The sequence below is a fragment of the Erinaceus europaeus genome, chromosome 13 (assembly GCF_950295315.1).
Source record: "Erinaceus europaeus chromosome 13, mEriEur2.1, whole genome shotgun sequence".
NCBI classification, from domain to species: domain Eukaryota; kingdom Metazoa; phylum Chordata; class Mammalia; order Eulipotyphla; family Erinaceidae; genus Erinaceus; species Erinaceus europaeus.
This window is the reverse complement of record NC_080174.1, coordinates 64,260,835-64,279,860: the sequence shown is the minus strand read 5'-3', so window position 1 is coordinate 64,279,860 and position 19,026 is coordinate 64,260,835. Positions and strand designations below refer to the sequence as shown.

Genomic DNA, 19,026 nt, shown 5'->3' with positions numbered 1-19,026 from the left:
CGTGTGCTTAACCCGCTGCGCTACCGTCCGACTCCCCCTCTACTTATTTTTTAAATGTCATTTTCTATCCAGTACTTTTTTTTTTTTTTTGCCTCCAAGGTTATTGCTGGGGCTTGGTGCCTGCACCACGAATCCACCGCTCCTGGAGGCTATTTTTTTCCTTTTGTTGCCCTTGTTGTTTATTGTTATTGTTGTTATTATTGTTGTTGTATTGCTGTCGTTGTTGGATAGGACAGAGAGATATGGAGAGAAGAGAGGAAGACAGAGAAGGAGAGAGAAAGACACCTGCAGATCTGCTTCAACGCCCGTGAAGTGACACCACCCCCTCCCCCCCCCCCCCCCCCCGCAGGTGGGGACCCCGGGTTCGAACTGGGATCCTTACACTGGTCCTTGCGCTTTGCACCACGTGCGCTTAACCCCCCGTGCCACCACCCAGCCCCCTCTAATACTTTCTTTTTTTTTCTTTTTTCTTTTTAAATTTTATTTGTTTATTCCCTTTTGTTGCCTTTGCTGTTTTATTGTTGTCATTGTTGTTAGATAGGACAGAGAGAAATGGAGAGAGGAGGGGAAGACAGAGAAGGGTAGAGAAAGACAGACACCTGCAGACCTGCTTCATTGCTTGTGAAGCGGCTCCTGGGCTGGAACCTGGATCCTTATACCGGTCCTTGCGCTCGCGCCACGTGCGCTTAACCCGCTGCGCTACAGCCCAACTCCCTAGTACTTTTTTTTAAAAAAAATATTTATTGGAGGGCCGAGCGGTAGCGCAACGGGTTAAACGTACATGGCTCGAAGTGCAAGAACTAGCATAACGATCCCGGTTCAAGCCCCCTTTCCCCACCTGCAGGGAGTCACTTCACAAGTGGTGAAACAGGTCTGCAGGTATCTATATTTCTCTCCTCCTCTCTTTCTTCCCCTCCTCTCTCAATTTCTCTCCGTCCTATCCAACAACAATGACAGCAATAACAACAACAACAATAATAATGATAAACAAGGGCAACAAAAGGGGGGAAATGGCCTCCAGGAGCAGTGGATTTGTAGTGCAGACACTGAGCCCCAGCAATAACCCTGGAGACAAAAAAGAAAATAAAAAATATATATTTATTTATTTTAACAAAGCACTACTCAGCTCTGGCTTATGGTGGTGCAGGGGATTGAACGTGGACCTTGGAGCGTCAAGCATGAGAATCTCATTGCATAACCATTATGCTATCTACCCCGCCCTTTTTCATTATTTATTATTGGATAGAGACAGAGAGAAATTGAGAGGGTTGTGGGAGAGAGAGGGAGAGAGACAGAGACACACCTGCAGCCCTGTTTCATCACTCATGAAGCATTCTCCCTGGAGGTGAGGACTAGGAGCTCGAACCTGAGTTCTTGTGCATTGTAATGTATGCACTTAACCAGGTGTGCCACTGCCTGGTCCCCAAACCATAATTTCTTTTATGGATAGTGTTTTTATGTACTGTATTATTTGATATGGATTGGGAGAGGCATACGGGAAAGTGGGCCCTATCCAAGGGTTCCAGGACTGGGGGAAGTAGAGGCTCTATAGTGGAGATGTGAGGTTCCTGCTGTCTTAGGGTTCCAAAAGACAATCGATAGTTAATGTTATCATCACATTAATTGGTAATTGGGTTAACTTTGAAAAGTCCTTTTGTTAGGGTTTGCTGTACAGTACCCAGTATCTTGTATATAGCTGTGCTATTGGTTGCTTCTGAAGAATTTAATTTTCTAAACACATTAGTTGCTGGTATTTAACATTTGTTCTGCCAAAACAAGCACTTTGATGATACTTCAAAGTGTAATTATTTCTATATATTGACCTAGCAATCCTGCTAAAAATTTCCATTCATTTAAATAATAATTTTTTATTGTTGTAGTTATTATTGTTGTCGTTGCTGTATAGGACAGAGAGAAATGGAGACAGGAGGGGAAGACAGAGAGGGGGAGAGAAAGACACCTGCAGACCTGCTTCACCGCCTGTGAAGCGGTTCCCCTGCAGTTGGGGAACCTGGGCTCAAACCGGGATTCTTATGCCTGTCCTTGTGCTTTGCGCCACGTGCGTGTGCTTAACCTGCTGCGCTACCGCCCGACTCCCAAATAATAATTTTTTAAAGTTGAAAACTTTTCTACCTACATAATCATATTGCCTGAGGATAAATGGAATGCTTGTTCTTCCATTCCAGTCCTTACTCTCTCTTTTTTTTTTTCCAGGGTTATTGCTGGGGCTCAGTGCTGGCACTACGAATCCACTACTTTTGGAAGCCATTTTTCATTTTTGTTGGATAGGACACAGAGAAATCAAGAGGGGAGGAGAAGATAGTGAGGGAGAGAGACAGAGAGATACCTGCAGACCTACTTCACTGCTTGTGAAACAACCCCCCTGCAGGTAGGGAGTTGGGGGCTCGGACCAGGATCCTTGCACTTAGTACTTACTATGTGCACTTAACCCAGTGCACCACCGTCTGCCCCCCTTCCATTCCTTATTCTTTGTCATCCTTCCCCCCCCCCCATATAAGTTAAAATCTTTAGTATAATCTTGATTAACAGAAATGTCTGTCTTGCTATTAAAATCAGAGATTTTTCTGCTGGGTAGATTACTATGAAAAATCTTTCAGCAATTTACTATGAATATGTGGTTTGCTGAAGGTTTAGTTTTACATAATGATACACTTTATCATTTAAGCATGTTGTCTTTTATTTCTAGTTTGATAGAACTTTTATAACAGGATCTGGGTACACATTACTTACAGTACCCTAGTTCCTATCTGCAGGGAAAAGTCTCATAAGCAGTGAGGTAATGCTCAGTTGTTTCTTTTATCTGTCTCTTTCACCCCCTTTCTATTTCACCTTTATCTGAAAAAAGAGGGAGGGGAAAGAGGAATAATGGAGTTGTGTTGGCACCTAGTCCCAGCAATAACCCTGGTGAAAAAAAAAATTGTATTAAAAATTCATGTTGAATTTGTTTTTGTTTTTCTGTAGATATTAATGTGTCAAAATAACTTTAATTTGTTCATGTGGAACTTGTTGATTTTTTTTCTGTTAAACTTAGCTTACATTCCTGGAAGAAATTTAATTTGCTTGTGTTATTTTATCCTTCCTAAATACTACTAGATTAAGTTTGATAAAATTATGTTCAAGATTTTTGTATCTCTGTGAGTAATATTATCCTGTAATGATTCTTTTTTGCATTGTCTTTGTCAGGCTTTATTTATTTTAATTTTCTTTTGATACCAGGATTATCCCTGCGGCTCCCCATGGCTGCATAATTCTGCTGGTGGATTCTTTGATTTTTCTTTTTTTTAGATAGAGGGTGAAAGATAGAGCAGGAGAGAATGAGAGAGAAGAGAGCGACATCACAGCACTGCCCTACCATTTATGAAGTTTCTTTCATACAGGTGTTATCAGATAGTGCCCGTGGACTCAAACCCAGGTCCCCGAGCATGGCAAAGTTGTGCTCTGCCAACTGAAATACCTCTAGGTCCTCTTTTGTCAGAGTTTAATATCAAGATTTGTCTAGCCCTAGTTTTAGCCAACATTTTTTTTCTTTACTTCCCTAAAAAGGCATTTAAGACACTTTTTTTTCTTACTCATTCATGAAATTTTAGTAGTATAATTAAGATGTATTTCTCCTTATATACTATGAGCAAACCTGTAATCTGTACATAAAAGGGTAAAAAAAAATTTTTTTGCAACCCATCCAACACCAACTTTTGCTCCTATAGGGGTAATATTGTCTCACTGGAAATGTGTGAGCTAGGTTCCTAAGTATGGATTGAACTTTGCTCCTTTCTAGTTAAATTTTTCCACTGGAGTGACATTTCTAGTCATGAAGACCAAAAAGTTGATGAACTTTTCGTTTATCTCTTGATATTAATTAGGAGAAATCTGAACAAATTCATCAGCTTCTACAAAGAGAGCAGCAAAAACATCCAGAACCTGTGCATCCATCTAAAAGAATTCTGAGTAAGGTAAAAAAAAGTTACAACTCTTTACTAAATGTTCTTTTTTTTTAAATTAAAATTAAACTACATTTAAATTTCTTTTTACCAATTGATATTTGTTTTGTGATTAAATTTATTTTTTTTCTTAATTTTTAAAATTTTCCCTTTTGTTGCCCTTGTTTTCATTGTTGTTGTTGATGTCATTGTTGGATAGGACAGAGAGAAATGGAGAGAAGAGAGGAAGACAGAGGGGGAGAGAAAGATAGACACCTGCAGACCTGCTTCACCTCTTGTGAAATGACCCCCCTGCGGGTGGGGAGCCGGGGGCTGGAACCTGTCCTTGCACTTTGCGCCACGTGTGCTTAACTGCTGCGCTACCGCCTGACTCCAGTGATTAAATTTCTGTTTTCATAATCATGTCATTGCAATTTCTTATACATTTAGACTCAATCACATAAAATGGCATGCTTGTAGGTAAAAAATAGTTATAAAATATTATCAATTTTGGATTGTTCAACTTAATAAAAGAAATGCATACAAATGAAATGTTCCATTTTCTACTTTCTTAATTGACTTTCAGACACCTAAAGGAAATAGTGTTATGTTAAAATAGTACTTTTTTTTTTGTTTCACTACTAAAAATAGTTTAATTTTAGTCCTATATTGAAGACCTGGAAAAAGAGAAAAACACACAAAAAAATGTGGAACAAGCAGTAAAAAGACTAAGAATAGCTCATGAAGAGATTCAAAGACTCACTGATAAACTACAAAGGAAGGAGAAAGAAAAATGTCAATTAGGTAAGCCATGATTATAGATGTACATTTTTTTACGGTATTTTAAGTGGGATTACATATTGGTGTAGTCAGGGATATAAGTTTGATCAAATCTGGTTGATTATATTGGAATTTCTTCTTTTTTAAAAAGATTTTATTTATTTATTAATGAGAAAGATAGGAGGAGAGAAAGAACCAGATTTTACTCTGGTACATGTGCTGCTGGGGATTGAACCCAGAACCTCATGCTTGAGAGTCCAACGCATTATCCACTGCAACATTTCTCAGACTATCCTCTCTCTCTCTCTCTCTCATTTTTTTTAATTTAAAAAAAATTTTTTTTGTATTTATTTCCCCTTTTGTTGCCCTTGTTGCTTTTCATTGTTGTTGTATCTCTCTCTCATTTTTAACTAAGCAAGGAGCTTGCTTTAACCTTTTATTATTTTTATTTATTTTTTTTATTGCCACCAGGGTTATTGCTGGGGATCAGTGCAAGCACTATGCATCCACAGCTCCTGTAGGCCATTTATTCCACCTTTTTTCTTTTTGTTCTATTTTTATTTGACAGGACAGAAAGAAATTAACAGGGAAGGGAAGAGAGAAAGGGGGGAGAGAGAAAGACACTTGCAAACTTGCTTCACTTCTCATGAAGCTCCTCCCTGCAGGTGGTGCATGGGGGCTTGAACCTGTACCCCAGGGCATGATATATGCACTTAAATCGAGTGCACCACCACCCGGCCCCTTGTGTTAATTTTTGTTACAAACTTTATTCCCAGGTTTCTTCAGCTTAATTAGCTGCAAAAAAAAAAAAGTTGAATATAAGCACAAGCAAAAGAGCTACAGTGTCTATGGGGCTTGAGCTTAAAATTATTAAAAGACCTAGATTCTATCAGATTCATGAATAATTTATTTTTATCATTATTTATTGACTAGACAGCCAGAAATCAAGAGGGAAGGGGTGATAGGAAGAGAGACAAAGAGGCACCTGCAACACTCCTTCACCACTCGCAAAGTTTTCTCCCTGCAGGTAAGGATCGGGACTGGAACCCAGGTTCTTGCACATTGTGATATATGCACTCAACCAGGTGTGCCACCACCCAGCCCCATCATGCACAAAGTTTTTAAAAGCAGTCATAACATAAAATAGTAACTCCCAGGGGGTTGGGCAGTGGCGTACCTGGTTAAGTGCACATAGTATGAATTGCAACGATGCGTTCAAGGATCCTGGTTTGAGTCCCCGGCTTCCTACCTACAGAGGACACTTCAAAAGTGGTGAAGCGAGTCTGCAAGTGTCTACTTTTCTCTTTACCTATTTTCTTCTCCACTCTCAAATTGCCTCTATCCTCTCCAATAAAATGGGAAGAAATGAGGGAGACTGGGCACCATGTTAAGCATACATAGTGGGAAGAGCAAGGATAGGCACAAGGATCCGGGTTCAAGCTCCCAACTCAATCACCTACGGGGTGAGTCTCTTCACACATGGTGTAGTAGGTCTACAGGTATCTGTCTTTCTCTCCTCTTTCCTATCTTCTCCTCCTCTCTCAGTTTCTCTTTGTCCTATCCAACAACAGCAGCAGCAGTAGCAACAACAATAATGAAGAAAAGATGGCCACCAGGAGCAGTGGATTGGTAGTGCAGGCACCAAGCCCCAGTGATAACCCTGGAGACAAATAAATAAATAAATAATAAAATAACAGGGGCAGGGGTAGGTAGCATAATGGTTATGCAAAGAGTCTCTCATGCCTGAGGCTCCAAAGTCCCAGGTTCAGCCCCCTGCACCACCATAAGCCAGAGCTGAGCAGTGCTCTGGTGTTTAAAAAAAAAAACAACAAAAAACAGCTCCCAGTAACTTTAAGTTTTATCTTCTTCAGAAGTTGATTTAATTAAGTGTGCTTCGTTCTTGGAAGCCTCATCAAAATTCTCCACAGTATCTGGAACTCCATCATCATCATCATCCTCTCCAGCAGCAAGTAGAACTTTTCCATCCACAGACTGCTTGGGTAGAGCTTCAGCCAGTCTCTAAACTAGTAAGACTATCTGCACTAACTGGTCTAATATGCTAGGCAGCATTTTTGTCAATTGTTTTGTGGGATTTATTTCAAAGAACTGAATACTATGGATGTAGTAACAAGACATGCACTGTGTGATTTGGAATGACCTTGTAATTCTAGGCTCTTACTCCTGGAGGGTTCTTCTCCTGGCATGACAGGAGGCCCACCAGTGATGAAGAGGCCATAAGAGGAAAGTAGTAAAACCTGGATTATTGAACACAATCCAAATGGCTCAGTGCTCTACACTTGATTGTAGCCATAAGACCAAGAAGCAATTAGTACTTCCATGTTTTTCCCTATACCACTCTGCCATTATATGACATATAATGGCATATATATATGTAATATATATGTATATATGTATATATACACATACATATATACATATATGTATATATACATAATATATACATGTATACATAATATGTATACATGTATACATAATACATACATACATAATATATACATACATATATACACACACATAATATATATACATAATATGTATACATAATATGTATGTAATATGTATATATACATAATATATGTATATATTATATATACATATATAATATATATGTTATATATGTTATATATATATTATGAACTGAGGGATTTGTGCATGGGTGATAGTACTGAGTAGTCTGTCTGGCCCCGTTTTTCTACTATATCCTGAAAGAGAAAGAGAAAGGATGAGGGAGAGAGATGGTGAAGGAGACGGAGAGGGTTAAAAAAAGAAAGGATGAAACATTAAAGAATAGTCTACCATTTATGTTCTGCTGGTGCCATCCATAGTGCTCCCATGTGGTGCCAATTATAGAATTCAGTTCCCGGATGGATAGGTAATACCAGCAGTAGTGCAATAGACTTCTATATCTAAGGCACAAGAGGTTCCCTAGAATCTGGCACTACCATAAACTGAGCTGTGCTCTGGTTTTAAAATAAAAGCAGCTAGGAGGATAGCTTAACTGATAAAGGATTCTCATTCCTAAGATCCCTGGTTTGAGCCATGGCATCACATGTGCTAGAGTGCTGCTCTGGCCTCCCCCCCCTTCCAAATCACCCATTTATCTAATATGAAATAAAGATGAAATCGTTTTTTTTTAAAAAAAGGGAACGAAATAACTCAGGGTCCCACACACAGTAATGGGAGTACTTTACCTGCTGAGCCCTCTCCTAGGCAGGCCCTCATAAGTCTTGAAAAGTACCAATGGCCATTTTCTCAAGTTTTTGTTATTTTTATATTTTTTAAAACTATTGGTAGAAACTTCAAATTTAGGGAATCGGGCAATAGTGCAGTGGGTTAAGCACAGGTGGCACAAAGCGCAAGGACCAACATAAGGATCCTGGTTTGAGCCCCCGGCTCCCCACTTGCTGGGGAGTTGTTTCACAAGCAGTGAAGCAGGTCTGCAGGTGTCTGTCTTTCTCTCCCCCTCTCTATCTTTCCCTCCTCTCTCCATTTCTCTCTGTCCTATCCAACAACAGTGACATAAATAACAACAATAATAACTATAACAATAAAAACAACAAGGGCAACAAAAAGGGAATAAATAATATAAAAAAATTTTTAAACTTCAAATTTAATAATTTCAAGAGTTTTTATTACCTATAGGCATAATTTCCTTTTCTTTTTTAGATTTTTTAAAAATTATCTTTATTTATTGGATAGAGACAGCCAGAAATCAAGAGGGAAGGGGGTGTTAGGGAGAGAGACAGAGAGACACCTGCAGCCCTGCTTCACCACTTGTGAAGTTTTCCCCCTGCAGGTGGGGGCTGGGGGCTCGAACCCAGGTCTTTGTGCACTATAACCAGTGCACTCAGCCAGGTGCACCACCACCCAACCCCCTCCTTTTCTTTTTTAAAAATATTTATTAATGAGAGGGATAGGAGGAGAGAGAGAAAGAACCAGATGTCACTCTGGTACATGTGCTGACAGGGATTAGAATCAGAACCTCAAGCTTGAGAGTCCAGTGCTTTATTCACTGCGCCACCTCCTGGACCACACAATTTCCTTTTTCTAAACAGTCTGATAAAAAAAAATTAAACCACTTTTATTATTCATAGTAGTACAAACTCAAGTATGGAATCTGGTGAAGGAAGCAGTCAGGAAAAGATTATAGGTCAGATGATCAAGGTAGAGGTCAGTAGGGTTAAATGGGAATACTAGAGGAGTCTGGAAAAAATTCTTGGATAGGTGACATTGATGTATAAATTCACAAAACAGTTGGCCAGCTAATATAGAGTATTTCAAAGAGAGAGTCATTTGGAACTGGATTGTTATGCTAATTATTTTCTCATTCCACAAATATCCTCTTTTTCTTTTAGATTCTGCACTTGAAAAGGCTCAACTAGAAATTGAGAAATTGAAAGAAAATTTAATAAGTATGAAAGAAAATGGTGAGTCATTTCAGTAGACATAACTATTTGATAATAATACATTAAACAACACAATTATGTTTTATGATAATAAGTTTAAAAATATTTATCACCAATAATAAGTACTACTATTATTACTATTTCTATTGCTACTATTATTGCTGTTATCAAATATTTAGTAAGTGTCAGGTGCTCTGTCAAGTACTTTGTGTGCATTATCTCTAATTTGTACAATTTCAAGTGGTGAGTGCTAGTATCCCCACTTCATCAATAAAGTCACTTAGTCATGATGTGGTTAAGTGATTTTTATTTACTAGCTAGGTTAAATTTTAGAGTGGGTATTTGAATCCATATTTATTTGACTCTAAAGCCAATGGCCACTACGTATAAAGCATATTTTACTGGAACACTAAGACCAAGTCAATTTAGGGTAGTTTTTGTAATACCTCACATGCTTATTGGAAAGCAATGAGATTAGTGATAAATTAATTAATCTGACTCTACCTATGTGTTACTACAATACCAATAATATAGTGAAGTTTTAGTATTATAATGAAAATAACTGTACCCTACAAAATTTCAAGAGGGTACTTAAAAAGATCTAAGCTTTAGGGAGCCGGGCAGTAGTGCAGTGGGTTAAGCGCAGGTGGCACAAAGCACAAGATCCAGCATAAGGATCCTGGTTTGAGCCCCCGGCTCCCCAGCTGCAGGGGAGTCGCTTCATAGGTGGTGAAGCAGGTCTGCAGGTGTCTGTCTTTCTCTCCCCCCTCTCTGTCTTCCCCTCCTCTCTCCATTTCTCTTTGTCCTAGTCAACAACGATGACATCAATAACAACAATAACTACAACAATAAAGCATCAAGGGCAACGAAAGGGAATAAATAAGTATTTTTTAAAAAGATCTAACTCATAAAAAAAAAATCTAAGCTTCCATCTTAAAAACTAATTTGGTGACTGAGCACAAGGGGGGGGGGGGAAGGAAAGCCTTATGCTCCCTTAGCTCTGCTGGAAGCTGAGAGGTGCTAGGCTGTTTTCTTATCTTGGCTATTGTGAATAATGCTTCAGTAAACATAGGATGCTGATATCTTTTATTTTTATTTTTTTCTTACCAGAGCACTGCTTAGCTCTGGCTTATAATGGTGCAAGAAATTGAACCTGGGACTTTGGAGCCTCAGACAGGCTGATATCCTTTTGAATTAGTGTTTTTATGTTCATCAGATAAAAATCTGGAAATAGAATTGCTTGATCATGGTTGTTCTATTTAAGCCTTTGAGGCATTTCTATAATGAACCAATTTACATTTAGACCAAAATCCTTGCCACATATGTTCTTCCTAGTCTTTTCAGTGTTGACCATTCTCTCTCTCTCTCTCTCTCTCTCTCTCTCTCTTTTTTGGCTATTAATTTCTTTATAAAGTAAAAAATATTGACAAGACCATAGGATAAGAGGGGTACAATTCCACATAATTTCCACTACCAGAGTTTCATATCCCATCCCTTCCCTTGAAAACTTTCCTATTCTTTATCCCTCTGGGAGCTTAGACCCAGGGTCATTACGGTGTGCAGAAGGTGGAAAGTCTGACTTCTGTAATTGCTTTTCCATTGAACATGGGCACTGGCAGGTTGGTCCATATTTCTAGTCTATCCCTATCTTTCCCTAGTAGGGCAGAGCTCTGTAGAGGAGGGAGTCTAGGATATATTGGTGAGGATGTTGACCATTCTTACAGCTGTGAGGTACTAGCTCAGGAAACTTTAAGTTAAGCATATAATGAAACCAATTTTATCATATGCTAAATATTATAAATAAGAGTTAGTGCCTACCGTGTACTTTTTTTGTAACAAAGCATCACTATGGCTAATACATGGATCGAGAACCTTAGCCAGATGCCAGGACCTTAGATCCAGTGTGTCTCTCAGCATTGAGAGAAAGTAACTTTAGTCACCATACATTTGATCTGAGGAGATCTGAAGGTTTGCACACCAGACATCCCAAGATATGGCAGTGTTAAGTGTGTGACCCTGATCAGAACTCTGGTAGAATATTGGTAAAATCTTGCATCACATCAAAAGGAACAAGGAAGATCAAAGACATTTTTATGTAAACATACTTTAGGAGCAAAAGTTAAGGCACAAGTAGCTTTCAAGGTGGAGGAAATATGAAAAATGTGCTGTCTTAATCATAGTAGCTTTTATCTGAATGTCATTATATCAGGTATACCCCTTTGATGCCCTGAGAAATATTTGCTTATTCTCAGCTCACCTTATGCATAACCCCCAAATCCTTCAGGGAAGGGGGGATAAATGTCAGAGTTAGAGATAAACGTATTTTTGAATTATTTCTAGGCATGTGGGCTGATAATTAACTCTTGACACTCTCTAGACCTTTGCCTTAGGAATTGAGATAGTTGTGATAAAGAAAGGCCTGAAGTCTTTCTTACTGGGTAAGCCTTATGATACTTTTAGGTAAAAGAGTGTACCTGATAATAATCAACCAGATGTGTTCTGTAAGTATGGAGGCTTAGGTAAAATTAATAGAGTTTCTAACAAGTATCAGGAAGTATGGGATCAGGAAACTTCTGCAACACTTCACTAAAGTTGGAGCTGGGTGGTTATACATTTGGTAGAGTGTATATGTTACCAAATACAAACACCCAAGTTCAAGCCCCTGCTCCCCAACTGCAGCAGGGTAGCTTTATAAGTGGTGAAGCAGTGCTGCAGGTGTCTCTCTTCTCTCTTGCTTCCCCTCTCTCTAGGTCTCTCACCCTCTATCCAAAAAAAAAAAAAAAAAAGACATTGGGTATCATACAAGCATAGAGCCCTTGTAATAATTCTCATAATTAATAGTGATAATAAGTAAACATAAAATAAAGACCCAAATTACTTCTAATAATTTGCATTTATTAATTCTTACCTACTTATTCTAGTTCAAAAATGAGTGGTCAGAACCTATCCTAGCAATTCAGGGATCAAGGGAGAAACCAACCCTGGATATATGCCCATCAGTGAATTCAGACATAGGCATGTACACCCAGAGAGGGACAATTTAGACACACCAGTGAACCTAACATGTACATCTTTGGAATGTGGGAGGAAACTTGTCTTAATCAGAGAAACCCGCACAAATATCAGATGAAAGGACAAACTCCACACAAATCATCACCCTTGCTAGAAAATTTCAATATTATTGAAAAATATGTCTAAGTGGCTAAAAAGAAACTGCTGTAACTTTTCAGGAAAGTTACAGGCTTCAATTTATATTATTAAAATGTTGATGAGTGCTAAAAAGAACACAAGGTGTTAAGCTGAGGGTGCACAGCCATTTTATGTGCTCTGATGCCCACAAAGTAGTTTTGATTAATTAATTTAATATAAATTGGGAAATCTCCCCAGTTGCCTCTTCTAGCTCATTACTTTAATCATCTATGTGGATCCTGTTGCTGAGTGAATAGAAGTATCTAGGACTATGTGAAGCATATAAGAGAGACAGGACTGCAAAGAAGCTTAAGAAGATAATTTTCCAGGTCATTTAACTTTAAGAAAATAGGCTCAAGTATTTCAAATTTGCCTACATGCAAAAAGTTCAACTCAAGTCTGGTATAAGAAACTTTTTTGAAAATTCTTTTCTGTATTTTTTACACTAATAGAAAATTATTCTAGGGCTGAACTTGAGTCTCTCCTATGTTGAAAATCACATTATAAGGACTGATAATAAGAGCAGGAATGAGCACTTGTTTAGTTTTTAGGGCTACTGTTCCCAGATTGAAACTTTGATGCTGTTAAATAAGCTCTTCTCTTCTACTTTAGATTCAGCTGACCTAAAAAAAGCAAAAGAACATAATCGGAGACTGGATGAAGAAATTCTGGCTTTAAGAAATCGTGTTAGATCACTTGACTCAGATAAGAAAGTGCTTGGAGAAGTGGTAAGTTAGTTGTCCTTAGAATTGATTTAAATATGTATACAATAAGCAGTCAACAGCTAGAATAACATAGCAGCCTATTGGTTACTAGTACTAATACTAATGGCTATAGTATCCCACATAGATGCCATGCTCTGACCTGAGAGAGAGAGAGAGAGAGAACAAACTAAACAATGTGATTACTATTGTGCCAATTTAGAATCGTCCTTTTTAAAAATAGTTTCTAGATAAACCAGGGAGATAGTGTTAGTGATAGAGCTGAGCAGTACTCTGGTCTCTCTATTATGAAAATAAATAAGTCTTAAGAAAAATATTGGGGGCCAGGCAGTAGCAAACTGGGTTAAGCACATAGTGTGAAGCACAAGGACTGGCCTAAAGATCCTGGTTCTAGCCCCCAGCTCCCCATCTGCAGGGGAGTCACTTCCCAAGCAGTTAAGCAGGTCTGCAAGTGTCTATCTTTCTCTCCACTGTCTTTCCCTCCTCTCTAAGTTTCCTTCTGTCCTATCCAATAACAGCAGCAGCAGGAGCAACAATAATAATAATGAAAAAAAGATGGCCACCAGGAGCTGTGGATTCATAGTATAGGCAACAAGCCCCAGCAATAACTCTGGAGGCAAAAAAAAAAAAAGTAAAATATTTTTTTAAAAAAAGAATTTAAATAGCTTACACTTGCCAAGTAGAAATTACTACTATATTCTGTTAAGTAAGTTTGAGGTTATTAATGCCAACTACTACATTTATTACTTTTTTTAACTATTCTTAGTAATTTATTGATTTCTTTTTTTTAAATATTTATTTATTTATTCTTTTTTGTTGCCCTTGTTGTTTAACGTTGTTGTGGATATTGATGTTGTTGTATAGGACAGAGAGAAATGGAAAGAGGAGGGGAAGATAGAGGGGGAGAAAAAGAAAGACACCTGCAGAACTGCTTCACTGCTTGTGAAGCAACTCCCCAGCAGGTGGGGAGCCGGGGGCTCGAACCGAACCAGATCCTTACACTGATCATTGTGCTTAGCGCCACCTGTGCTTAACCCGTTGCGCTACTGCCCGAATCCCAATTTATTGATTTCTAATATACACTTCCATTTTATGTATATTTTATGTATCTTTTCATGTGAATGTGCATAGTGCCATTGAACTATACATTTGAAATGGTCAACAGGCTGGGAAAATTGTGCAGTGGCAGTGCCAGGACTTGCATGCAAGAGGTACCAGGTGTGAGCCCTGATAGCACCAAGAGTCAAATATGAGAAATGCAGTGGTATTAAATAAATAAATATATGTATATATGTGGTTAAAATGGACAGATTTTGTGTTATTATATATTTATCATTATTTTAACTGCAATAATAAAAAATAAAGGTAAACAGGGCTGGAGAGAAAGCATATTGGTTATAAAAGGACAATCATGCCTGAGGTTCTGAGGTCCCAGGTTCAATCCCCAATACCACTATAACCCAGAGCTAAGCAGTGCTCCTCTCTCTCTCTCTACATACATATATGTGAATATGTATATATAATATTTAAATAATAATAATGAATAAACAAAGTTTGTTCAAGTTATCTTAGTCTTGTTAAATTTATATATGTATTTAAAGATATATACATACAAGATAAAATTTAGGAACAATTCACCCCAGACAATGTTAATACTGGAAGTAAAAAGGTCTTATAAAGTAGACAGCTGTATGAAGGAAAACATCATTTTTGGTCTATATGCCTGTGTATTAATATCTGACATGTTTATAGAGAGATTATATTCACATATTACTTTTATGGTTTAGTTTTTGTTTTTGTTTTTGTTTTTGCCTCCAGGGTTATTTTTGGGGCTCGGTGCCTGCACTACGAATCCACTGTTCTTGGAAGCCACTATTCCCATTTTGTTACCCTTGCTGTTGTCCTTGTTATTGTTGTCATTGCTGTTGTTGCTGTTGGATAGGACAGAGAGAAATGAAGAGAGGAGGGGAAGACAGAGAGGGGGAGAGAAAGACACCTGCAGACCTGCTTCACCACTTCTGAAGTGACCCCCCTACAGGTGGGGAGTGAGGGACTAGAACCAGGATCCTTGAACCGGTCCTTGCCCTTCACTCCATGTGCACTTAACCCAGTGTGTTACCACCCAGCCCCCATATTACTTTTATATTTTTAAATCAAAGTAACTTCCCTGTCTCATATTAATCTTTTCAAATTACTCATGTGTTTAAGGTTGACAGACTTAAGGAAGAGATCTGTGAATCTCAAGAGAATAAGCAATTTGGAAATCATTCTCCTCAAAAATCTGTGGGTGCTGAACAGAGAATAGAGGTATTTGAAAATTATCTTCTTTCTGAATTCCAATTTTAAACTAACTTGTATTGAGGAAATGTTATACAACACTGTTGTTGTGTCAGTTCTATAATGTTTATCTCCCTAAAATATGGGCCAGCCCAACTCACCCATCATCAAAGTGCCCTTCGAATACAGAATATGAAGCCCCCTCAGCAGCTCCTCCCAACATTAGTGACCCCGGATCTGCAGACTTAGATTAAAGGTTTCTATATAGTATTCATTTTTTTCTTAAAGCGGATAAATATATATACATATATATGTATGATACATACACATGACATATATATTCATGATTTTCTTGTTCTCCACTCTGTTATTGTTGAGTACTTGGGTTGTTTCTAAACCTATTGGCTATTATAAATAATACTGCAGTAAACATAGGGATACATATATCCTTTTGGATTATTGTTTTAGTGTTCCTCAGTAGACGATTTGCTGCATCTGATGGCAGATCTATTCTTTTTTATTATTATTGGGGAATTAATGTTTTACATTCAACAGTAAGTACAATAGTTTGTACATGCATAACATTCTCCAGTTTTCCATATAACAATACAACCCCCACTAGGTCCTCTGAATCCTTCTTAGACCTGTATTCTCCCCACCCACCCACCCCAGAGTCTTTTACTTTGGTGTGATACGCCAATTCCATTTCAGGTACTACTTCTGTTTTCTTTTTTGATCTTGTTTTTCAACTTCTGCATGAGAGTGAGATCATCCCATATTCATCCTTCTGTTTCTGACTTATTTCACTCAACATGATTTTTTTCAAGGTTCATCCAAGATCGGCTGAAAACAGTGAAGTCACCATTTTTTACAGCTGAGTAGTATTCCATTGTGTATATATACCACAACTTGCTCAGGCACTCATCTGTTGTTGGACACCTGGGTTGTTTCCAGGTTTGGGCTATTACAAATTGTGCTGCCAAGAACATATGTGTACACAGATCTTTTTGGATGGATATGTTGGGTTCCTTAGGATCTATCCCCAGGAGAGGAATTGCAGGATCATAGGGTAGGTCCATTTCTAGCCTTCTGAGAGTTCTCCAGACTGTTTTCCACAGAGGTTGGACCAATTGACATTCCCACCAGCAGTGTAGGAAGGTTCTTTTGACCCCACACCCTCTCCAGCATTTGCTGCTGTTACCTTTTCTGATGTATGACATTCTCTCAGGAGTGAAGTGGTATCTCACTGTTGTCTTTATTTGCATTTCTCTAACAATCATATACTTGGAGCATTTTTTCATGTGTTTCTCGGCCTTTTGTATCTCTTCTGTGGTGAATATTCTGTCCATCTCCTCTCCCCATTTTTGGATGGGGTTATTTGTTGTTGAGTTTGGCAAGCTCTTTATATATTTTGGTTATTAAATTCTTGTCTGATGTATGGCATATAAAGATCTTCTCCCATTCTGTGAGGGGTCTCTTGGTTTGGGTAGTGGTTTCTTTTGCTGTGAAGAAGCTTTTTAATTTGATGTAGTCCCATAGGTTTATACTTGCCTTAGTCTTCTTTGTAATTGGATTCATTTCATTGAAGATGTCTTTAAAATTTATGCGGAAAAGAGTTCTGCCAATATTTTCTTCTAAGTATCTGATAGTTTGTGGTCTAACATCCAAGTCCTTGATCCACTTGGAATTTACTTTTGTATTTGGTGAAATACAGTGATTCAGTTTCATTCTTCTGCATGTTTCTACCCATTGTTTCCAACACCATCTGTTGAAGAGACTCTGCTTTCCCCACTTAGTAGTCTGGGCACCTTTGTCAAAGATTAGATGTCCATAGGTGTGGGGGCTCACTTCTGGGCTCTCAATTCTATTCCACTGGTCAGTGTGTCTATTCATGTTCCAGTATCAAGCAGTTTTGATGACAATGGCCCTATAATAGAAGTTGAGATCTGGGAGTGTGATGCCTTCGGTTCTGTTCTTTTTTCTCAAGATTTTTTTTGGCAATTCTAGGTCTTTTCTGGTTCCAGATAAACATTTGTAGCATTTGTTCTATTCTCCTAAAAAATGTGGTTGGGATCTTGATGGGGATAGCATTAAATTTGTAGATGGCTCTGGGTAGTATATTCATTTTGATGATGTTAATTCTAGTCCCATAGGTTTATTCTTGCCTTAGTCTTCTTTGTAATTGGATTTGTTTCATTGAAGATGTCTTTAAAATTTATGCGTAAAATAGTTCTGCCAATATTTTCTTCTAAGTATCTGATAGTTTGTGGTCTAACATCCAAATCCTTAATCCACTTGGAATTTACTTTTGTATTTGGTGAAATATAGTGGTTCAGTTTCATTATGCTGCATGTTTCAACCCATTTTTTCCAACACCATTTGTTGAAGAGACTCTGCTTTCCCCATTTAATAGTCTGGGCACCTTTGTCAAAGATTAGATGTCCATAGATGTGGGGGCTTACTTCTGGGCTTTCAGTTCTATTCCACTGGTCAGTGTGTCTATTCATGTTCCAGTATCAAGCAGTTTTGATGACAGTGGCCCTATAATACAATTTGAGATCTGGAAGTGTGATGCCTCCAGTTCTGTTCTTTCTTCTCAAGGTTGTTTTGGCAATTCTAGGTCTTTTCTGGTTCCAGATAAACATTTGTAGCATTTGTTCTATTCTCCTAAAAAATGTAGTTGAGATAAAAAAGTAAACTCCAAGTGGATCAAGGACTTGAATGTTAGACCAGAAACTGTCAGATACTTAGAGGAAAATATTGGCAGAACTCTTTTCTGTATAAAATTTAAAGACATCTTCAATGAAACGAATCCAATTACAAAGAAGACTAAGGCAAGCATAAACCTATGGGACTACATCAAATTAAAAAGCTTCTGCAAAGTAAAAGAAGCCACTACCCAAATCAAGAGACCCCTCACAGAATGAAAGAAGATCTTTATATGCCATACATCAGACAAGAGGCTAATAAACATAATATGTAAAGAGCTTGCCAAACTCAAGAACAGGAAAACAAATAACCACATCCAAAAATGGGGAGAGGACATGGACAGAATATTCACCACCGAAGAGATCCAAAAGGCTGAGAAACACATGAAAAAAATGCTCCAAGTCGGGAGTTGGGTGGTAGCGCAGAGGGCACAAAGAGCGATGACCAGCGTAAGGATCCCAGTTCAAGCCCCCAGCTCCCACCTGCAGGGGAGTCACTTCACAGGTGGTGAAGCAGGTATGCAGGTGTCTTTCTCTTCCCCTGTCTGTCTTCCATTCCTCTCTCCATTCCTCTCTGTCCTATCAAACAATGATGAAATAATAACTACAGCAATAAAAAAAAATAAAGAAAAGTAAAGAAAAACATTAAAAAAAAAGAAAAAATGCTCTAAGTCTTTGATTTTCAGAGAAATGCAAATAAAGACAACAACGAGATATCACTTTATTCCTGTGAGAATGTCACACATCAGAAAAGGTAACAGCAGCAAATGCTGGAGAGGTTGTGGGGGTCAAAGGAACCCATCTACACTGCTGGTGGGAATGTAAATTGGTCCAACCTCTATGGAGAACAGTCTGGAGAACTTTCAGAAGGCTAAAAATGAACCTACCCTATGATCCTACAATTCCTCTCCTGGGGATATATCCTAAGGAACCAAATACAACCATCCAAAAAGTTTTCTGTATACCTATGTTCATAGCAGCACAA

General features: G+C 38.3%; 1 protein-coding gene across 2 annotated transcripts in view; it reads left to right on the top strand.

Annotated features, from left to right (window-relative positions):
• The window catches only part of CCDC30 (coiled-coil domain containing 30), a 121,311-nt gene that overhangs the window by 14,766 nt on the left and 87,519 nt on the right, over positions 1-19,026 (top strand). For both annotated transcript variants that reach the window (XM_060206091.1, XM_060206090.1), the window contains exons 2-6: positions 3,882-3,971; positions 4,601-4,742; positions 9,095-9,166; positions 12,947-13,062; positions 15,265-15,363. In XM_060206091.1, coding sequence (XP_060062074.1) covers positions 3,882-3,971; positions 4,601-4,742; positions 9,095-9,166; positions 12,947-13,062; positions 15,265-15,363 — 519 coding nt within the window. The remainder of the gene's footprint in view (positions 1-3,881; positions 3,972-4,600; positions 4,743-9,094; positions 9,167-12,946; positions 13,063-15,264; positions 15,364-19,026) is intronic.